Raw genomic sequence first — 21,723 nt, 5'->3', positions numbered from 1 at the left:
TTCAAGAGACTGGTGATATACTGTAGGAAACAAGGATTAAACCTCATAGTAGGATGTGACGCCAATGCTCATCACAGCATTTGGGGAAGCAAATATACAAACCGAAGGGGAGAGCCCCTCATAGAATTTCTATGTACAACTGATCTTGAGATCATGAATATTGGTGATACCCCTACCTTCATTAATAATAGGAGTGAGGGGATCATAGATCTTACCCTGGGTTCCATGGGAATCATACAGGAATTTAAAGACTGGAAGGTTTCTTTGGAGCCTTCCTTGTCAGACCATAGACACATTGTGTTTTATACAGAGGGCTTCCTCGAGATCCCGTCTTACAGAAACCCTAGACGAACCGATTGGACGTCTTTTAGGGAGGACGTGAGGAGGGGACTGGAGAGAGGACCCTCAAATATAATGAAAGATAAAGAGGAGCTGGAGCTCAGTGTGAGTTTTCTCACACGGACACTGGTTATCTCTTATGAATTAAACTGCCCTATTGTTAAGGCAAAAAGAGTAACAGGAAGCTTCAAGTGGAATAGTTATCTTGAACACCTGAGGAGAAATACACGAAGGCTCTGGAATAAATACAGGGAACTTCAGGATCAAGAAAGCCTAGATTCTTACAAAGAATCACAAAGAAGGTACAAGTCGGAAGTCAAAAAGGCTTCTAGGAAATCTTGGAGACAGTTTTGTGAATCCATTGAAAGTCAACATGAAGCGGCAAGGCTTCATAAAATTTTAACCTTGGATAGAAGGGCAAGGCTGGGTTCACTGGAGTCGCCTTCGGGTGGATACACATCCACAGAGAGGGAGACCCTGAACTTACTGCTTGATGCCAACTTTCTGGATACTTTTAATAAGTACCCTAGAGGCCGCTATACAATGTGGTATATTTGCTTGTATGAAAGTAATCATTCTTACCTTCATGCAATGCTTTACCTTATGTCGTCTCCGGAACGTGCTGCTCCGTCTCCCGCGATGAGTCTTGAGGCTTGACTGGCCCAGGTTCCTGTCCGGGCTCCTGCTCTTCGCCCCTGTTAGTCTCGGTATTTTCTGTGGTGGGGTTGGTCCTCTGCTTGTCATGCTTGGCCTCCACCAAGGTGAAGGTAGCCACATGCACCCCGCAGAGGATCTTCTTCCCTACCATTTTCTCCACGTCTCTGGAGTCCATGCTAACCACAAGTCGGACACCTCTCTTCTCCTCCTTGCGGTCGTAGACCCTCCAGCTGGTGGGGTTTAAGCCATGGTTCTGGCGTGCCATTCTTCCCAGAAGGACATTATTGTCCTTTGGTTGTCCTGGTATCCAGACCATGACTCTCTTGTAGGAAAGAAGTTTATCCATGCCCACAATTGTGAGCCTGGCTCCTTCCCACGGTTGTATACCTGTAACAAGACTGGAAAGCCATGCTACAGTCTCTTCGTTCTCGGCTATGATGACGGCCGCACCTCTCGACAGATAGCAATCCAGGAACTGAGGCTTAATGGGCCCCTGCTCCGGAAGCTCGTCTATCAGATTGGTGATAGCCTCTTTCACAGCTTCCACCTGTTTCTCGGTTAGCTGCTGGTCAGGATATCCTACAGGTACTATGGCCATCCTGATCCCAGCTTTAGCTATCCTGGCATATTCCACCTTGGGTTTTTTGCGGGTCTGCAGATCTTCTTCTGGGGTTGCCCCCGACAGAAGTCGTTTACCCGCTGGCATCTTTGTGGGTGGGGTCCTCTGTGCCCTAGAAGCAGAGCCCTTTTCAGGGTCCCGCCTCTTGTGCCCATTGGATCCCCCCCACAGTTGTTACTGTCGTGGTGTTAGAAGGCCCCTCAGCTCCCGGAGTTAAGCCCTCTTTGGCCTGCTCCCGGGCCTTAAGGCCTTCTTATATCTCCTCTTCTCAGCGCCAGAGCGCTGTTTCTTCTTCTTCTGGACCTGTAGATTGCCCACCTCTTGAGTGAGCCCTCTAACTGTCGTAGATGAACTATCCGAGGGTATCTCCGAAGAGTCCCCTTCGGTTGTTGTTGTAGTGTTTCTCTCGGAGGCCCCAGAAGAGCTCTCCGGTTTATGGATGGCTACCGTATTCATTCAAGTCCCACGAGTAGCTAGGGAAATATATGTCCGCCCAGGCAGAGCCCCGCATACCTGGGTAAGGCTACTTACTTCGAGAGGGCGCCAAGTATCTCGAAGGCTCCGTTCAAGACATATCTCCCATGTGTCATGCACCCCATCGGCACGGGTCGCATTACACCTTAGGGTTGGGCGGTGCTTTAGCTTCCTCCTCCTTGTATACCGAACGGTTACCCAATGGGGCTCCATTCGGCATCGCAAGAAAGGAGCTACTAGTCCCCCTCACCACGAAGAGGATCTTCAATTGAAGAGGGTATCCAGGGTTAGCCCCCTACAATTGTAGAAGCACACACGAGGGGGTTTAAATTGGGAACAATGTAATGAAATGTCCCACGAATGTGCAATATACTGATTACTATTCTAACCATCACAAGTGTCTGAATAGGCAACTGACTGATTTAAATTTTTACTGGCATTCATCACGTAGTGCAGAATACAGTGACTCACATAATTATTCGGACACGTTAGTAATTATAGTCTTTGCTACACACTGGCCCTATATTTCAGAGAAAATATCGTGCACGCAAACCACTTTCTGACAGAACCCAGTTTGACAGATTCAACACGACGTTCAAATGTGTACTTTTAGAAAACAGGAGAGAACCAGTGACCACGGAACCTCAGAAAGCAGTTAGCGTGCTTCAACAAAATTATTCGGACAAAAGTCAGTTGCCGTGCAGAGGTCGTATCTAAAAGAGCCACGGACAGTGTGAATGTAAACATTCAGTGTGTTAGAGTGCTTTGTACAACGTAGGTGAAAATGGACCGCAGAGGAAGAGAGAGCACAATAGAACAGCGGCAGCTAGTAATTTTTCACCATGCTAAAGGTAAAAGTTGTCGTGAAATTGCTGAAATGTTACAAATGAAGAAAAGTACAGTCTCTGACACTATCACAAGATTCCAGGAGGAAGATAGGATTGACATCTACCTCATACGGGACGTCCAAGAACATTTTTCTGTGAGGGAAGAGTGTTATATCATCAGAAAAATGAAAAAGGCACCCAAGTTAAGTGCTCCAAACCTGCTACGGAGATTGCCTCAGACACCGGAAAGAAAGTGCATCCCGAAACAATACGGAGAGTGCTCAGAAGAGGTAACTTTCACGGCCATATTGCAAGAAGGAAGCCCTTCATAAATCAAGTAAATCAAAGAAAGAGAATGCTGTTTGCCAAAGAGCATGTTAATGAAGATAATGAGTGGTGGAATGACGTCATATTTGCTGATGAGAGTAAATTTAACATGTTTCAGTCTGATGAGAGGATAACAGTTTGGCGGCGTCCTAATACTGAGCTTCAAGACAAAAATCTGAAAGCAGCTGTGAAACATGGTGGTGGACATGTAATGATGTGGGGGTGCATGTCGGCGATTGGAATTGGTGAATTGGTTTTTATTGAGGGTAAAATGGACCACTTTCAATACCTTAAAATACTGAGGGATAATATGAAAAAGAGAGCCGAAAAGATGGGGACTGGTGAACATTTTAAATTTTATCAAGATAACGACCCAAACCATAAGGCCTGGAATGTAAGGATGTGGTTATTGTTTAGTTGCGCAAAAGTGCTTCATCCCCCCCCATCAATCACCAGACATAAATGGGACTGAGAATCTTTGGGACAAACTGTATAAAGAAATAAGGAAAACAACAATCACATCTAGAGAATAACTGAAAAATGGACTTCAAGAAGAGTGGCAGAAGATATCTCCCGATTACATCCGGAAATTAGTGGAGAACATGCCAAGTCGACTCAAGGAAGTAATTATAATGAAAGGAAAGCCCACCAGTTACTGAACCTTTAGGACCATAAGTAAAACGGCAAGTGTCCGAATAATTTTGTGCCATATTGGTTTGATTTCGTTTTTAATGATTATATTTTAATTGAACGTGTTCATTAGAAGAATGATGGATGTTTAGTTTTTATGTTCCATACAGAAACTTGTATCTAATTTATATGAGTGTTTTTTTGTTACTGAAACTACTAATACAAAGGAAACTACAATAAATCACGTCTGTCCGAATAATTATGCGAGTCACTGTATATGAACCTACGTCTGTTGGGCCCCTTTGACCTGTATCTTTACCACACATGTTTATGTAACGGTTACCATACTCACAGTTATGTATTCAAAAACTGTTCACCCAAAACTTCTTCTTGTAAAAAACAAAACACTACTTGTTATTAGTGGAAGTGGAAGGGTCTGCTGCATGACGAATGTAAATGTGTGTACGATCCCCTCCATTTTTAGCTCAGTGTTACTTCTCAACTGAGTACGTACGTTTTCTGTACATCTTTTGTACAATTTCCGTTCATCACTGAGTTCAGTTTTACTTTTTTCATCAGTGCCTTCACTCATAGGACTGATTTTAATTTTATCATAGAAAGAACAACTATCACTTTTAGCTTGCAAGTTATAAGTTGAAGTGGATATTAAAAACATCCCTATAACACCATTCTTTTATAGATTTACTATTCTGCTCTGAGCATACTGAAAAGTACAACTCGCACATTTTACTAAGTGTCAGGTACTGTGACAAGTAGCAACGTCCTGCATTATCATTTAGGCTGTAAAGGCTGCTTTCTGTGGGAAATCTCGGGATAAGTTCCTTCACAAATTCCATGTTTTCTGTCGCTATCTTGTTCCCAGGAACGTGCCTACCCCACTTGCCCTGAACAACTAGACCACATTCATTCACAGTTTGTTTGGAAAGCACTCGTGACAGTCTCTCATTTGAAACACCATGCACCTGACTCGGTTTTCCAACAAGCATTATTTCTCTTCCTTTTCCTTGAATGTGTATCACTGTTCACGTTCTCCTCGTAGCCGATGTCCATATCACGTGACTCAGAGAAAACTGGGAATTAGTCATGAGGTCTTCTCCCACTATGGCATTACCTCTAGGGGCTAGTTCAATTTTGTTGATACAAATATTGTGACGCTGTAGCACATAAATGGGAAGACGTGAATAGAGACCTGTTGAAGAGATAATACTTGAGCCAGATATGAACCGATAGATGGCGTTAACTCTATTTCGACGGCAGGTGGATTTGGCCCGCTATGTTTCTCAGTCCTTCTATTTTACATGGAAATGAACACTACGTCCATTTTCAGCGACCATATTTCCTACCAATCTTCGTGCAATTCCGAGCACTCGAACACAAATACTTCCCTCGTAAGCTATAGTTTCCTATATGAATGAACTGCAACGATCGACTATGAGGATTTTTCTGTTGCTGCAGAAATGTTGAAGCAATATTCAAGTTCGTAGTGTTGATTCGTTATTTCCTTTTTTGTCCTGATTTTGTTCAAGCGCGTGCATGAAGTAATAGTTGAATTATTTAAAATAGATTAGTTATGGAGTGTTACATGAATAAATGGGTGAAATGTAGCTTTTAATTCGTATGCGCAGAATTTAATTAAGGTCACTGTTTTCTGTCATACTTGTTTTATTACGTATTATGTATATTATATGAATAATAATAATAATAATAATAATAATAATAATAATAATAATAATATCAAACTTTCTTTGCCCTTCTCACTGGAACAAATGATAATTCTGTTTCCTTCTCCAACGTCAACAGGAAATATGTACCGTCAGTATTTGTTCATCGAAACCAACTTCTTACATGTTGTTAGGCTCTTTTTTATTTAATAGCGCCTGGCACCTTTTGCTGCTGTAAAGTTATTCTCATTGATTCTTGTATCGGAATCGGCTACAAAGTCATACCCTGGAAGTAATCATAACATTGTAATAAGGGCATGAAATCAACAAAGAATGTATGACAACACCTACGACGCTCTAAAATATTAATTGAAAGAAACATGACGAAAAGTTTCGTGTGTTTTATTCTCTCGCTTCTATCCATTCCTGAGATATAACATTTGTTTATAGGCAAAAAATTATTATTTATAAATTATTACTATTATAAAAATTACATTTTTTACTACTTGCTTTACGTGGCACCGACACAGATAGGTCCTATGGGGAAGATAGGATACGAAAGTGCTAGGCGTGGGAAGGAAGTGGCCCCGGCCTTAATTGACGAACAGCCCCAGCATTTGCCTGGTGTGAAAATGGGAAACCACGGAAAACCATTTTCAGGACTGCCGACAGTGGGATTGGAACCCATTATCTCCCCTTTGGCGTGATTGTTGCCTAAAGTAGCGTTGTAAACCTTGATAAAGAGCGTGACTTCTCTACGAACTCTTTTCTTCGCCTCTTGTATCCGCTTGTTACGTCTTTTTTGCTAGTGGCTTTACGTCGCACCGACATAGATAGGTCTTATGGGGACCATGGAATAGGAAAGGCCTACGAGTTGGAAGGAAGTGGCCGTGGCCTTAATTAAGGTACATCTCCAGCATTTACCTGGTGTGGAAATGGGAAACTACGGAAAACCATCTTCAGAGCTGCCGATAGTGGGATCCGAACCCACTATCCCCCGGATGCAAGCTCATAGCCGCGCGCCTCTAACCACACGGCCAACTCACCCGGTCTTGTTACGTCTAACTAGGCATCGATCCTGACTCCACAAACGTGATCAATTGAAGGGCTACAAACCACTTTATTCTCTTTCGATTTTATGAATACACAACGTTTTATCATATTGCTGCCTTACATAAATCCACGAATTTGTACCATTCTTCAATTATTTTTTCTTGTGTATGTCCCTCGCAATGAGCGCACAAGCCGCCCTTATTAGCAACACTTAACTTTAGCTCCGTGTTCACACTCCCAACTATCGCACGATATATCTACACCTGATATATCGAGCGAATTGGCCATGAGGTTAGAGTCGCACAGCTGTGACCTTGTGTTCGGCAGTTAGTGGGCTCGAACCACACTGTCGGCAGCCCTGAAGATGATTTTCCGTGGATTCCCATTTTCACACCCGGCTGGGGCTGTACCTTAATTAAGACCGGGGCCTGTATCTTCCCACTCCTCGCCCTTTCGTATCACATCGTTGCCTTAACACCTATTTGTGTCGGTGTCACGTAAAGCAAATTGCAAAAAGAAATCCCATCTGAGACATCACTGTGGTAATAACTAATGAGGTAAATCCGGCCGGCCATTGGTCTGTCGGAATATGACTCAGGGATGACTCAGTGCTCAGCATTCCCACATTTCAAGCTGTACCCCTTTTTGTGGTACGTTTTGTCGCGGCGAATATATTTGAAAATCATAGGTGGCCTCTTCACAGATAGCGGTACGATTTTTCGCGAAAATCGAGTGGTATGTTCTGTCAGAACACCATTAATTTTCAGTAGAAGTCCTATTCAACAAACCGGTTTCACTGCAGTCTGGCCTTATTTTCCAAAGAATTTCAGAAATTCCCTATTGATCTCATTTAACTGGTTGAGTATTCTGCTTTCCCTGTCTGCAACGGCGTCTGTTTAATGGAATTCTCATTTGAGTCCATTTTAATAAATCTAATTGTTGTCATTAAGCAATAAGCTTCCGGTGTTCTTGTTCCGTGAGACAGTTGCTAATGTTAGCCACTCTAATGGAGAAAGCACACCAACGAAGTAATTTATTAAACCTAAATTAGTGCAAATAATTGTCACCGTAAGAAAGATGCTTCTTCTTCCTCTTCTTCTACTTCTTGTCTTCGGCTTAAAGACTCCTTTTTAGGGGCCGATGACCTTAGATGTTAGGCCCCTTTAAACAACAAGCATCATTATCATCATCATCAAAGACTCCTTTTCTTTCTACATCGCTTACTATTCTGCTTCTGAGAATACTTATCTTTGCGTTATCTTCGCATTGGTCTTCTAGTTCCTGGCTTGCCATCCCATGCTATCCTCGCTATTCTTCCGTCCTCCATCCTGGAGATGTGATCATTCCATCTCGTCTTCCCTGGCTTCCAGGACGTTTCGTCAAAAGTACTACGCCAACAGACAATTTGTCTGCAGTTTTTGGTCGACGGGCAGTGTGACTATGGACATTTCATCAACAGGCTTTTCACCTACATTTATTTTGGTCAAGAAGGAAATTCGCAAAGTACACTTTATCAACATAAATAACATTTTGTCAATACAGTAATAGTATCCATGGTTATGAACATATGTTTATTTTAAGGCAGACTCTAACAAAAGAGAATAGTTGATATTTTAACGAAGACATTTAGCACAGATTACGAAAAGTACAGGTACAATTATAATGCAAGTAATACAAATAATACACGGAACTATTGGCGTTGTGTCAATAGAAAGACATGCGCAGGATCATCTGTTACGAATTTCAACGTGTACACCCACATAAATATCATCAGCGTTAGACCCCACCAATGTGCTAGAGAACTTACATCAGTCAAAGTAAAGAAAGTGATTCTTGCAATCAAAAGATGAGCAGAGGCCTATCCTTACGAACCCCGACCAGACGTATTGAGAGAAGAACTGGTGCACATTAATGATGAGGCAGTTCTGATACGGCTTCCCAACAGAAACATACACCTGCGGGACATCAACAGGCAACAAAATAAGCAATAACCACCTATACCAAGGTTTCTCTCCGAAGTCTTCATATGAGCACCATATGATGTTACTGTCACGAATGATAGGTACATTGTACATGATACTGGATAATATGACCCGAATGGAATTGTTATGTTCTCGTCAGATGATTGCCTAGGTATTTTAACACGAAGCTACTGAATTTTTTAAGACCGTTCGTGAAATTTTTGGACAGCTGTACACACTACATATTGTGGTGCACGATTATGTGTTTCCATTAGCATACGCTTTAACTGTTAGGCGGGAAATTTTTACACAGCTCTCTTCGAAGCACTCAAAAATGCAGCACAACAGAGAAATTTGGTTATGCAACCTCAGAAAATGTTAATAGATTTAGAGTTATTAGCAATGAACGTGGTCAGGCTTATGATTCCTTTAGCCCAGGCATGTGGTTGCTTGTTCCACTATAGACTATACACAGGCAATTTGGTGCCATGCTGTGATGCAATGTGGTCTCAAAACACCGTACTATAAAAATCAAGAAATGCGCAAATCAGTTGACATGTTACTTGCCCTTCCTTCCGTCCAGGTGAGGATGTTCTGGCAATGCTCGAAATGGTACTGGACATCATTTATGAGGACGTCACTGGATTTAAAGAATTCATTGAAGTCACTTATATCCGCGGCAGTCGAGCAAGAAGACGACATTTGGCAATCCCAACGCGATACGCACCGCCCCCCCCCCCTCCGAGGTGTGGAACGTTTACAAACACGTTATTCACGGACGCCAAAGAACAAACAACGTACGTAGTTGTGGGGGGACATTCCAAATTCCGGAAAATGATTCTGAGCTTTCAGACAATATTCGTAAGGACCAACGCAGAAACAGCATAATTATAACACAACCACTGCGAGGACACTACAATGTTAAGCGTCCTATTGAAAAATACGATAAATCAGACAAGAATTTAAAATATTGTACGTAAGTATGATGAATATCAAACAAATAATGGCATACCCCGTTATTTACGTTCAATTGGTTACGATTTGAAATTGTATGCAGAAGACGATATAGAATTGTGAAGTATAAAGAATACAAATAAATTTACGTTTTACACTCCATCCTTTCACTTCATTCTCACCATTGTTTTGCAGTTGCCATAACCCATAGTGTTGACGGATGTCGCAAATAGTCAAAATGTTTCGTTGACGAAATATCTGTTGATGACATTATCCTCGTCGAGTTTCTCAGATGTCAAACGTATCGTGATGACTTATTTCACAACAGGCAAAATTTTCAGTTGACGAAATATCTGTTGACGGATCATCCGCTAACCCTCTGGTTTCCAAGATTGCTGCACAGTACACATGCAATGACGACCAAGACTCCACATGCTTCCTTAATTTGTGTGCTCTGAATTCTACCTTTAAGAGGATCTCAGGACATTTCTGAGATATACGGAATATGTTGTTCCGCCCAAATATCTAACCTCTGGTTGAAGGGTCGGATTCAGGCAAATGTTAAACGGAGTGGAGTGGAGGGGTGCTGCACCAGGATACGGGTATCTTATACGACATACTAAGTCAGAAATAAGGCATGATGAAGATTTCTACTCTATTATGTCCGTTATTATGTTGCATGGGAAATTTATATTTAGAATCTGGTGTCCAAGTATTCCACAATAAGCGATATTTCAGACTATCAGAAATTGTTTGATCGTTAATGTAACAGACTATATCTAGTTCAAGATTAATTGGATTTTTTTCGCATGAATGTTAAATGTGATGCCTGTACACATTTATCATTCCCTGTACACTTTGGTAATATTCCTTTTCTGCTAGATAACGTCGGAAATATATTGATCATCTTCCTATTTAACTCTTCTTCGGACATAGAGTTACCTGATTGCTTAAAGCTTAGTTCTAATATTTGAATGGAATGTCGACATATTTTAACTTTGTTTTCTGAAAAATCATTAAACATTTCAAGCACTACGATTCACGCACAGTTAACTTTAAATTAAGATTAAATCCTCTTGCTGCATACGAATATTTTGTGACAATAATGCAATAAAATAACGGACAGCATTCCGCGGCCGGTGTCTTTATCGTATAAGATATCAATGGACGATACAGGGCAGATTATTTGACCTTTGATAATGCAGGGTTTTTCATAAAAGTAATTACTAAGAATATTATAGTATTTACAGTAATAACGTGCCTGCATAATATCAACAAAATATACCACTATTACATATTATACTGAAAACTGTCTTTATAAAAAATAATAGAACTAGTTGCATTTTTAATAACAGATAGGAACATACAAATTTTGTTCAGCTTATGGGAGTTTATTGCAGTTTTATTTTTTCCTTTCTCTAAGTAATAAAAGTTCATTCATATTTTTCTATAGAAATACAGTTTCGCCTGGGACATCCAAATATGCCTGAGTCCGTCTGCAGCCTACCATGTCAACAGGGCCAAGCTAAGAAGTACGTGGAAGGTGAAAGTTGCTGTTGGCATTGCTTTAACTGCACGCAGTACCAGGTGAGTTTTCTATTTTTACTGTATCGTCCACAGTTCAGATCGGTTTAGCACTACCGTTTGCCTTCATATATATCTGATAAATCTTCCAGCTCTGACGGCTGAATGGTCGAGCCTGGGAGGCTGCATCATTTGGAAATTTGCTATTCGAATCCCTAAGAACGCCGAGGAGCAATGATCCTTTCCTTAATCCTCTCCCTCAGTCAGCTCTCATTTCATTTCGAGGCACCCCTCTCAGTCTTAGGATTGCAGATACACATGCTACAATGGACTCCAAGAGAGTACAGTTTATCAGACAGTTCCTACTCACAAACCATGGCTTGGAGCTGATGAACAAAGAAGTACCAAGTAACTAATCTAACACAACTATAAATAAATACCGTATTTGAAAAGAAGTCTGCCTATGCTGAGTACTTCGACGATGGAGCTTGATAAATTTCGGCAACAGTGCATTGAGGTGTTTTACAACAATTTTGCTACACTTAACTAGCGTTAATGCTCCAATACTATAGTTACAATAACTCACTACTGTAGTCTCTTCTGTAAAGTACATGTTCACAAAACCTCTCGGAACAAATGTCCAATAACCTATCGCTTAGGTGAAGAAGCAACGACAATAACAACAACGACGGCAACGACAACATTAGTTCTATTCTTTGACACTTTTCCTTCATGATTCTGTGCAAAAACTAGGTAATATGCTTGCAACAAGACGACAGAGTGTTTTCCGCGGGTAAGTGTTCCAGCATTGCCTCCCAGGGAAATTTTTTGATAGGCTTAGTAGCGAAGTTCGTTAGGTATTCGCATGTTGAGCTCAACGTTGCGGGATCATACTCTATCAAATTCTTTTGGTTAAATATGAATGACCTGTTTCAATAAATTTCCTGATACGTTAATGAACTCCTCTCCATTACAAAATTCCAGTATTCCAGCAAGTAGTAACATTGGTTGTTGTTTAAGATGCAATAAACAGATTTTTAGTCATAATCCTAAGCAAACTAGGGTTGTAAAAATTGCCCATGTCCCAAAGTGTCTTATAAGCCAATGATAGGACTAAATTTCTTAGCCGAACAGTTAAATCAGCACCGTAATGGACTGGGAAGCTGTATCGTTAGGAAATCCGAGATTCCAAACCCAGTACTGTCCGCGGCTCTCCTGGTGTAAATTCGGCCATGATTTTAGGCACGCACGCATTTTCCTAAGGAATACCATTATAGTACACTTCGAATCTCTGTTTTTGGAACCCTATCCTGCCCTGCAGAAACTTTAACTAAACATATGGAAAATCCGCATAAAACCAACATATAAGCCTACTACAGTTACAGAAAGTAAATATCTTACAGCATGATCCATAGAACTGAGTCGACGATATTGAGGTAGAACCATGAGTAAGTAGTATCAAAAGCTAATAGCTTAGTGAGATGACCGAATTTAAATTAGCATTGGGAGCGGCGAGTGTTTCGGTGGATGAATGCTTGCTCTCATGATTAACGGAGGAAATTAAAACACCTGGCCACCCTATTGAAGTAAATTTAACTCAGGATGTATATTCAACTGTTCCTAGGCTTTATTAGATGTACAGTCCGCCTCCGTAGTGTAACGGTTAGCGCTGTTAGCTGCCATCCTCGGTGGCCCGGGTTTGATTCCCGGTACTGCCAGAGATTTAAGAATGGCAGGAGGGATGGTATGTGGTCAAAATGCTACATGAAGCCCACCTTCATTGGTGATGTACCTGAAAAGAGCTGCACCACCTCGACAGGGTGGACCGAGTTTACCAGATTTACTCGTTAGGTCATCAAGGCGTCTACGAAATGAATATATTCTTTATTCTTTATCTTTCTCCATATCTACAGTATTTCCTACCATAGTGATCTAATAATGGAGAAAAATAATAATAGTGCCCAACCTAGGCAAGCTCTTTCAACTTAAATTCCCCTAAATAAAACAATAATGAATTAATAATAAGAAAAATAATACAACAGAAAATATAATAATTCGTGTCAAATGGCTCACGGGCGACTCCCTTCCGGAGACCCGAAAGCCCTGGTAATCCGTGAACTGGATAAAATAACCTACAATGAGGTAAAATAAAACTACGGCAAATCGGCACATGGAGGTTAAAGACCTCCATCTCTCTTCTGGCTGGACTCACAAACCTCGCACATTCCATAACTTAAGCCATCCACTCTCATTGACCTACTCAAGTTCGCTGATACAGCCAAAACATTACACCTCCTGCCGCGTTAGTGTGCCGCAATCTACTTGCGTTGCAGTTTCTACATGAAGTACTTCCTTTTCCTTCTCATCATTACCTCACTCCACTCATTTATCGTAATTTACATACAAAAAGCAGCAAAATCATCTTCCCATCCATACATATAATCTCAACTATAATCACATAAGCCACTCACCATATTAAATTATGCTATCACATTTTACCATCATCCGTCAACCTTATCCCTCCCCAATTTTACAATCACTCTCCTACCTTACTTACTATCAATATACCCGCCATATATTTAATTTCAGCCTTCCAATAAAGCAGGAAAAATCATCTTACCATTCATACATATATCAACTACAATCACATAATTCACTCACCATATTAACTTATGCCATCATATTTTACCATCATCCACCAACCTTGTCACCTCACCCTTTTTACAATCACTCTATTGCCTTATCCTCTAACAATATACCCGCCATATATTAACTTCAGCCTTCCAGTACAATGATAACTCCATTATTTACAATTTTCGTAATTTGTATCGTCTTACCTTTCACACATATGCCAACCACACTCTTATATTATTGCGTGCTTTATCTCATTTAAATTTCAAGCCAGCCACCACACAAACTTATGCCATCACGTCTTATCATATCGACAATATACCAACTATACCTAACTACCTCGCTTTTCCTCTCTCTTTCACACTTTTTCTTATAAACGTAATCACTCTTAGCACCTTTCACACAGTAATATCATATACCTTCCCTCTCCACATATTAAATTCCTCCCTCCAATACAATTATATACATCATCCACTTTCCACAATTTACATTCCATAAAGCAGCACGAATCATCTCCCCCTTCGTACATGTACCAATCATAGTCACATATTAACTTCGACCCTCCAATTCAATTACTATAGGCCTATACCATCAACTTCACCTCTTGTTCATCATCTCTCTAACCATCATTTCACCATTCATTTCAAATAAAACCACCAATAGCTTGCTTACTGTTGCACACTCTACCAAATACCATTTCAAGTTCACTATACATTTCAAATACAATAACAGCAATAAATGAACACACTTCATCACCTACCAGTTTCACTACTTGACCACATTTCTCTCAACTACAAATATCAAATACACTTCACCATCCACCATCTTTAGCTTACCATTCATATTTGCAACCTATTCGCTAAATTACATACTAGCATTACTTAACATTTTACTTCCTGTACCATGCCTTATCGCCATAAGACCTATCTGTGTCGGTGCGCGGTTAAGCAAATAGCTGTGTACTATGCCTTCGTCACTTTTATATTTCTTCCCTCCACAAGTCCTTTAAACTCCTGCTTCTCCCTTTATACAGAGTATTACTTTTAAAGCTTTCTCCCTCTGAACTTCACATTCACTCTGCATGGGACTTAAACAGCCCCCCACACCGGTCTCTCCTCTTAATTCACTGGTTACTTCCCTCTGAACTTCACATTCACTTTGCATGCGTCTTAACCAGCCCTCCACACCGGTCTCGACTCTTAATTCTCTGCCTATTTCCCTGGCCCACATCTTCCAACTCTCCATGTCATCCACTGAACTTACCTCTTCAATATTCACGTCCACTCCGTCACTTTGTTCTCTTACCGGCCTTTCCTCCGAAATCAACTCCATACTAAGGTCACACATCTCACTGCTTCCCTTTATTCTTCCCTTTCCACCATGCCCGATTTCTCTGACACTACAACCCAAACTCGGTGCTCCTCGCCTTCTACAACGCACGTCTTGTCCGGTCCCATTCATTTCATCCTGTTTCAAACATTCCTCCAAGGACTGAAGTTTCGTCACTGTCCAAATTCGAGTCCATTTCCCATTGGACACCACTAGCATCTGGCCCCTAATGTGCGCCTTCAAACCTTGCAGTCTTGTCCTCACCATATGTTTCTTCAAAATTTTGAAATTTTTAGTTCCGTCTTTTCCCAAGTCCCTCTTAATCCACACTTTTTCTTTCTGTAAATCTCCGGCATTTCTGTTTACTATGTCCGCCATCAGTGAGGATAGCAGCTTCACCTTTATAGGTCTGCGCCCCCTCATCTTGCCTATCCTCTCGACGTCATTTATATCGACCTCACAAAAGTTAATTTTCTTTTTTGTATGACATCTACCACTTTACAGGTAAAGTCCACTTCAGCTTCTGCCTTCTCTTCCTGTACACCGTAAATAAATATGGCTTTCTTCCTGCGTTCTTGACAGTGGGCTCCTATTTCCATCTTCAAATTCATCACCTCCTCTTCCATATTGTTTATTTTCTCCCTTAGAAATGCCACTTCTCTCTCACTATTTTCCATTTTTCCTTTAGCTTCGCTCGTGTTTTCCTGAATCCACAGCCTCGTCTTTTCGTGTTCCTTGACTTGCCCTTGTATCACCTGGTTTAATTGTTCAAACGGACAGAGTTCCTCCATTACCTCCTTCACCACTTTCCTTATTACTTCTATGTCCTTCCAATTCATATTGCCACTGTTCTGCGGGCCTGAATTTTACTTCCACACCCTAATAACCAGCAGCACAGTGACCACTGCTGCCACCAACAGCATCTCACCCTTCAATCCCATCTCCAATCCACCTTCCTTACTTCTGGTTGTTTCCTTCTTGATTCTTCCCTGCTATCTACATATAACGGCCCTATATTGCTCTAAGCCGATCATCTCGCTTGTCACACTCTATTCGACCCGTCCGCTCCCCACTCTTACTCCACTCACCCGGCACACTCCACATAGCACGTCCGATCCCTACGCTTACTTTGGCTAGACTGAAATGAATATATTACTAAGCTATATCAAATCCTAACGTTACTTGCCCCAAGCACAGTAATCCTCGCTTTCCATTGGTCCTACCTACCGATTTGACTGAATTTCTAGCTTGATATTCACTTTTTTAAATATTTCTGTTATCAAAAAAATTATAATATTGATGGTGGGATGGAGTAAATGGACATAGATTCAACCATTACAAATGGCAACGATTACCTATTATCTTTTTGTTAAACCAAAGACTCGTGTAATTTTCACTGTTCAAAATCGGTTAAAGAAATACGTTTGAAATACACCTTTCAGGAATGAATGACAGAACACCGTAGATCTGAAAAGTAAATTTGAATCCTACCTTTAAATTTTAAATATGTTAATTTTGTAGAATATTGGCTAGTCCCATAGGTCGAAAGTGGAATATATAGGCCTATACATCAACAAAATCATTCAAGTAAGTCATGAAAAATAATTGATTAGGAGCACCACAGTTACTCTTAGAAACCGTATCACAAATACTCACTTATTACCATATACTTGCAGGCTCTTTTGAAATGGGTTTGTGTAGGAGAAACTGGATTCTATACTTATCGCAAAAAATATCTCCATTACCATAACCAAAAAATCAGATGAAAATTTCAGTTTGACCTAATCACTAGCAAATAACGATTACATCTAACCTTGTTAAACCAAAGACTCGTGTAATTTTCGCTGTTCCAATTTATCGGTTGAAGAAATATGTTCGAAATCTTACAGGAATTATTGACAAACTATGGAAAGAGCAATGTAATTGTGTGTGTAGTCCCATTTCCTGGTACGGGGTCAGGGATGAGGTGATATGAAGTCTCTGGCATGATTTAACGAGCGAATGCCTTTCCTGACGCCTACCTCAGTTGATGAGCCAATGAAGATGAAAGGAATGAGAGTGAATGAAAAATTGGGTAACGGGGGGTGAAGGAATCATCTATACCTTATGAATGGGAACTGACCCTTCACTTGCTTAGAACTGAAAGTGTGAAACTGCACAAAACCATTTTCAGGATAGCCGACGATGGGGTTCGAACCCAATCGTCTCCCGAATTCAGAGCTTGGCTTCATAGCCGTAGCGCGTTAACACACGCGGCCACTCCGTTCAGTTATGGAAAAACAATGTGCTTTCAAATTTCATTATTTCAGTACACACTTATTGAATAAATATCGGTGGATGATTAGATGTGTCATGAAGTCGAACACTGTTGGCATTTTAATGAAATATATTCATTCTTTTTTAATTTTCCTGGAACTTGCACTTTGTTAAACGCACCTTGAATCCACGTAAATATTTCAGACCTAAAGGAAGTGTCATAATAATACTACGCATGTATTACTAAGAAGTTTCTGATGTCTGAAATTACAGAAAATTCATCACCGAGCTCGATAGCTGCAGTCGCTTAATTGCGACCAGTGTCCAGTATTCGGGAGATAGTGGGTTCGAACCCAACTGTCGACAGCCCTGAAGATGTTTTTCCGTGGTTTTCCATTTTCACACCAGGCATTTGCTGGGGCTGTACTTAATTAAAGCCACGACCGCTTCCTTCCCACTCCTAGCACCTTCCTGTCCATCGTCGCCATAAGACCTATCTGTGTCGGTGCGACGTAAAGTAACTTGCACAAAAAGATCATTTCCGCGTCATGTGGGCTATAAAGTGAAAATTATCGAGACAATTAACATGTAATATTAGGGAGGGGCTATTGGTACTTCAAAATGTATTATAAAGCAAGTAGCGTGTTATATTAACGGATCTAGTACGGTTAAATACAGTACATATATATCTTCTCCTGCTCCTCGCAGAATGGTAGCACGTTACACAGACATTTACTCATATAAACTGTAGTGCTGTCGTTGCAAGAAGTTACACTCCAAGTTTTAACCACGAATTAAATGCAGTTATATTCTGAAAACATAGAGCAATAAATCGCTGTACGTGAGTGGTAAGCCATAAACAAGTTTAAAATCAAGTTGACATTTCGAGAGATCAAATGTTATTTGGGATTCATTTCACTTTAATTCAATGTCTGCTTTGCTTGCTAGTGAGTAATTACTACATTTAATTTCAATGCACTGACATCTTCATAACTGAATATAACAGTAATAATAATAATAATAATAATAACAATAATAATAATAACTGATAGTAGCGCAGCGAGGGCTGTGAAATCAGTCAGTTGGTGAGTGTCGTGCGAAATGGAAGAAACCCGTGTTGAGCAGCGCGCTTACATCAAAATAGCCGTTCTCCGAGGGAGAAATGCGATGGAATGTCACAGTGAATTAGTGGAAGCCCTTAGGATTACTGCCCTACACACCGTACAGTAGCACGGTGGGTAGGAAAGTTTCAGCAAGGACGTGTGTCAACCAGTGATGAGCAACGTTCGGACGACCTGTCATTGTGGGGACCGACGTGGCACGTGCCGCCATCGAGCAGCTCCTGGATGAAGACAGACGATGGACGCTACTGGAGTTAGAGAGGGCAAGTGGCATCGAGAAACGCACCGTCCACAGGATATTGCGTAATGAGCTGCAACTGCGCAAAATCACATCGCGATGGGTACCGCATGCACTGACGGAAGTTCAAAGGTGGGTGCGCTATGCAATATGCTCCGATCACCTTGCACACTGGAAACGGGATGGCGATCAATTCTTGTCACGAATAATCGCCATCGATGAATTTTGGGCCAGGTCATACGAACCAGAACTGAAACGTCAGTCCGCGGAGTGGCGACATGCTGGATCACCAAGGAGGCAGAAGGTCCGTCAGAATCCTTCCCCATTCAAGTTGATGGTGATCGTCGCGTATGACGTCAGGGGTGTCATTGTTTGCCACTTTGTTCCACATGGCAGAACAGTGGCCGCACAGTACTACGGGGACTTCCTGGTGCGACAGGTACGACGTGGCGTTCGGGAGAAACGTCCGGATCTTGTGGACAGTGCAATAATCCTGCACGATAATGCAAAGCCGTATAAAGCACAGTGTGTAGGGCAGCTACTGTGACGTTGGGGATGGGAATAATGGGAGCACCCACCGTACTCTCCCGACATTTCGCCCTGTGACTTCGATCTCATTCGAAATATTAAGGAACCACTACATGGTAGGCGGTTTGCAACACGAGAGGACATTGCTAATGCTGTGCGCCAACAGGTGAACCGAATCACACATGGTGCGGCAAATGCTAAGGCAGATGGTATTCAGCGCCTCCCACATCGTTGACAGCGCGTGTTGTCAGTAGCAGGGGACTACGTTGAGGGTCTTTAGGCCCAGGTTTGTTGTGTCAACTTTATGTGTACTGTGTTGTCATTCTTTTGCACCGGGAAGGCCATATTGCCCTGTATACTACCGTAATAAATTAGTGTGTTACGATATTTCAGTGCTATTCATTGTCCACACATGTAGTAAACACTTTGTCTTTTCATCTGTATACGTCACATTTTCCAACCGGACTGGTACCTTCAAGAAAAAAATAGTTGCCATGACTTTTGCCCCAACCCCCATATATGATTTAACCGATCACCATATGCCACGAGCACACAAGAAATATAGGTGCAGAAAAATAAAGTTGTATATGATGTCTATAGTAAGTGTACAGTGATCCAAGGACCTGACTGGTGCGTCCACCAGTGTTTCAAAAGAAAGAAGAGAGTTTGCGGAACATATAAGCCTTGTATCACCTTGTTGTCGGGTCGACTTCGTCGTACAGATATATAAACAGGGGTAACCTAAAAATACTTCGAACATAAAATGGAAGTGACGATAATTTTTAAAGCGAGAATGATTTCGGACAAACTGATGAGGATAAATGTAGGGGGTGATGAAATATATAGGAGTAAATATGTTGGGTGAAGCTATGCATCTGAATCGGTTTCGCAATAAGAGAGTGTTGTGAGGTGTATGTGTAAGTTACCTGAGAGTTACGTGAGATACTAATGCATTTCCATGTAGCAGAGGGAAACCTAGGAGATGACTGACTCTGTATTTAATGACTTCAGAGTACGAGACCTACAAGAAGATGAATCCAATTTAGTGCTGCAAATACAAGGTTATGGAGGTGGTTAGTTCTTTCATAGATTATATGAAACTGAATACTGAAAGGCATTACAGTTATAAGGAAAAATATGTACATGTAAGTGTATGAACACTCATCAGTACATAGTTCTCACTTGCACTACGTACACGGAACTGTTGGCCGTGATGTCTCACACTCGTAAGACGACCAATTCAATTAACTCCAAACTGCAGCTGGAGAAAATGTCTTGTTAAATCCATGAGAAGCAGTTTGGCAATGACTATACCGGCCACATCCCTGTCTCTAAAGTTTCCTCTTTAGTGCGCTATAAACTGGGTTCCTCTATTAATTTCCTTGAGAGTCTATGAACAAGAAACTTGAACATAAAGTATGTCTGACCGGTCCTCTGGGACACCAATTTCGTAAGTTCTGAGGGAACATTGTAGCTGTAGAAATATCCATATTAAGCACCACAACACTGATAGTGTAATTAAACGATGAAAATCGATTCACTTTCGGTGTTAAAAAAGACGGGATGATCAACTGCGAAGAATCATTAATATGATTAAAACTTAGTGTGATTTCAGACCACAGAGGGGCCCTCATGACCAGATTTTCAGCACGAGTTCAGTAATTTGAAAAGTACTACCAGAACGGCGGAAGAGCCTCGAAAGGCCATGGCCTACCATGAAAGAGTTAGACAAGGCTGTAGCCCTTCACTCATCGTTTAAAGGGATCCGTTACTGAAAGATATAAAATAGCATGGAGATTTTCAGTTGTGTGAATAGGTTGTAAGTAGTTCGACGTCTGTCGATGACCTTTCTCGTGGCAGACTGTCCTGAAAACGTTTCCAAATTGATGTAGGGATTTTGATGTGAAAATTAGCATTTCCAACATCAAAATAATGTCGGTTGGAAGGAAATATAAAGGGAATTTAAAAAGTTAGAACAAGTGGATTATTTCAGTTACTTAGAGTGTTTATTGTCCTAGGACGGTAGTGCAGTAAATGAAAACGAGTCACTGCCGGCAGCCCTGAAGATAGTTTTCCGTGGTTTCCCATTTTCACACCAGACAAGTACTGGGGCTGTACCTAACTTAATTAAGGCCACGGCTGCTTCCTTCCCACTCCTAGGCCTTTCCTATCCCATCGTCGCCATAAGACCTATCTGTGTCGGTGCGACGTAAAGCCCCTAGCAAAAAAAAAGTAGCTGATGAAGACTTAAAGGGATGCTTCCCATCATTCCTTGCAAGGCGAAGAACATACGTCAATACACATTTCGGTCCAAGTTAAGAAATCGAACCGAGCTCGATAGCTGCAGTCGCTTAAGTGCGGCCAGTTTCCAGTATTCGGGAGATAGTGAGTTCGAACTCCACTGTCGGCAGCCCTGAAGATGGTTTTCCGTGGTTTCCCATTTTCACACCAGGAAAATGCTGGGGCTGTTCTTTAACTAAGGCCACGGCCGCTTATTCCAACTCCTAGCCCTTTCCTGTCCCATCGTCGCAATAAAACATATCTGTGTCGGTGCTACGTAAAGCAACTTACAA

At 41.3% G+C, this 21,723-nt stretch overlaps 1 protein-coding gene across 1 annotated transcript in view; it reads left to right on the top strand.

Annotated features, from left to right (window-relative positions):
- The window catches only part of mtt (mangetout), a 1,300,850-nt gene that overhangs the window by 1,203,699 nt on the left and 75,428 nt on the right, over positions 1-21,723 (top strand). Inside the window, exon 9 of the mRNA XM_067140048.2 lies at positions 10,977-11,110. Within this exon, the coding sequence (XP_066996149.2) occupies positions 10,977-11,110 (134 nt within the window). The remainder of the gene's footprint in view (positions 1-10,976; positions 11,111-21,723) is intronic.

Source organism: Anabrus simplex, chromosome 2, assembly GCF_040414725.1.
Source record: "Anabrus simplex isolate iqAnaSimp1 chromosome 2, ASM4041472v1, whole genome shotgun sequence".
In the NCBI taxonomy this organism is placed as follows: domain Eukaryota; kingdom Metazoa; phylum Arthropoda; class Insecta; order Orthoptera; family Tettigoniidae; genus Anabrus; species Anabrus simplex.
Note: the sequence above shows the minus strand (reverse complement) of the source record. Positions and strands in the feature narration are given on the sequence as shown.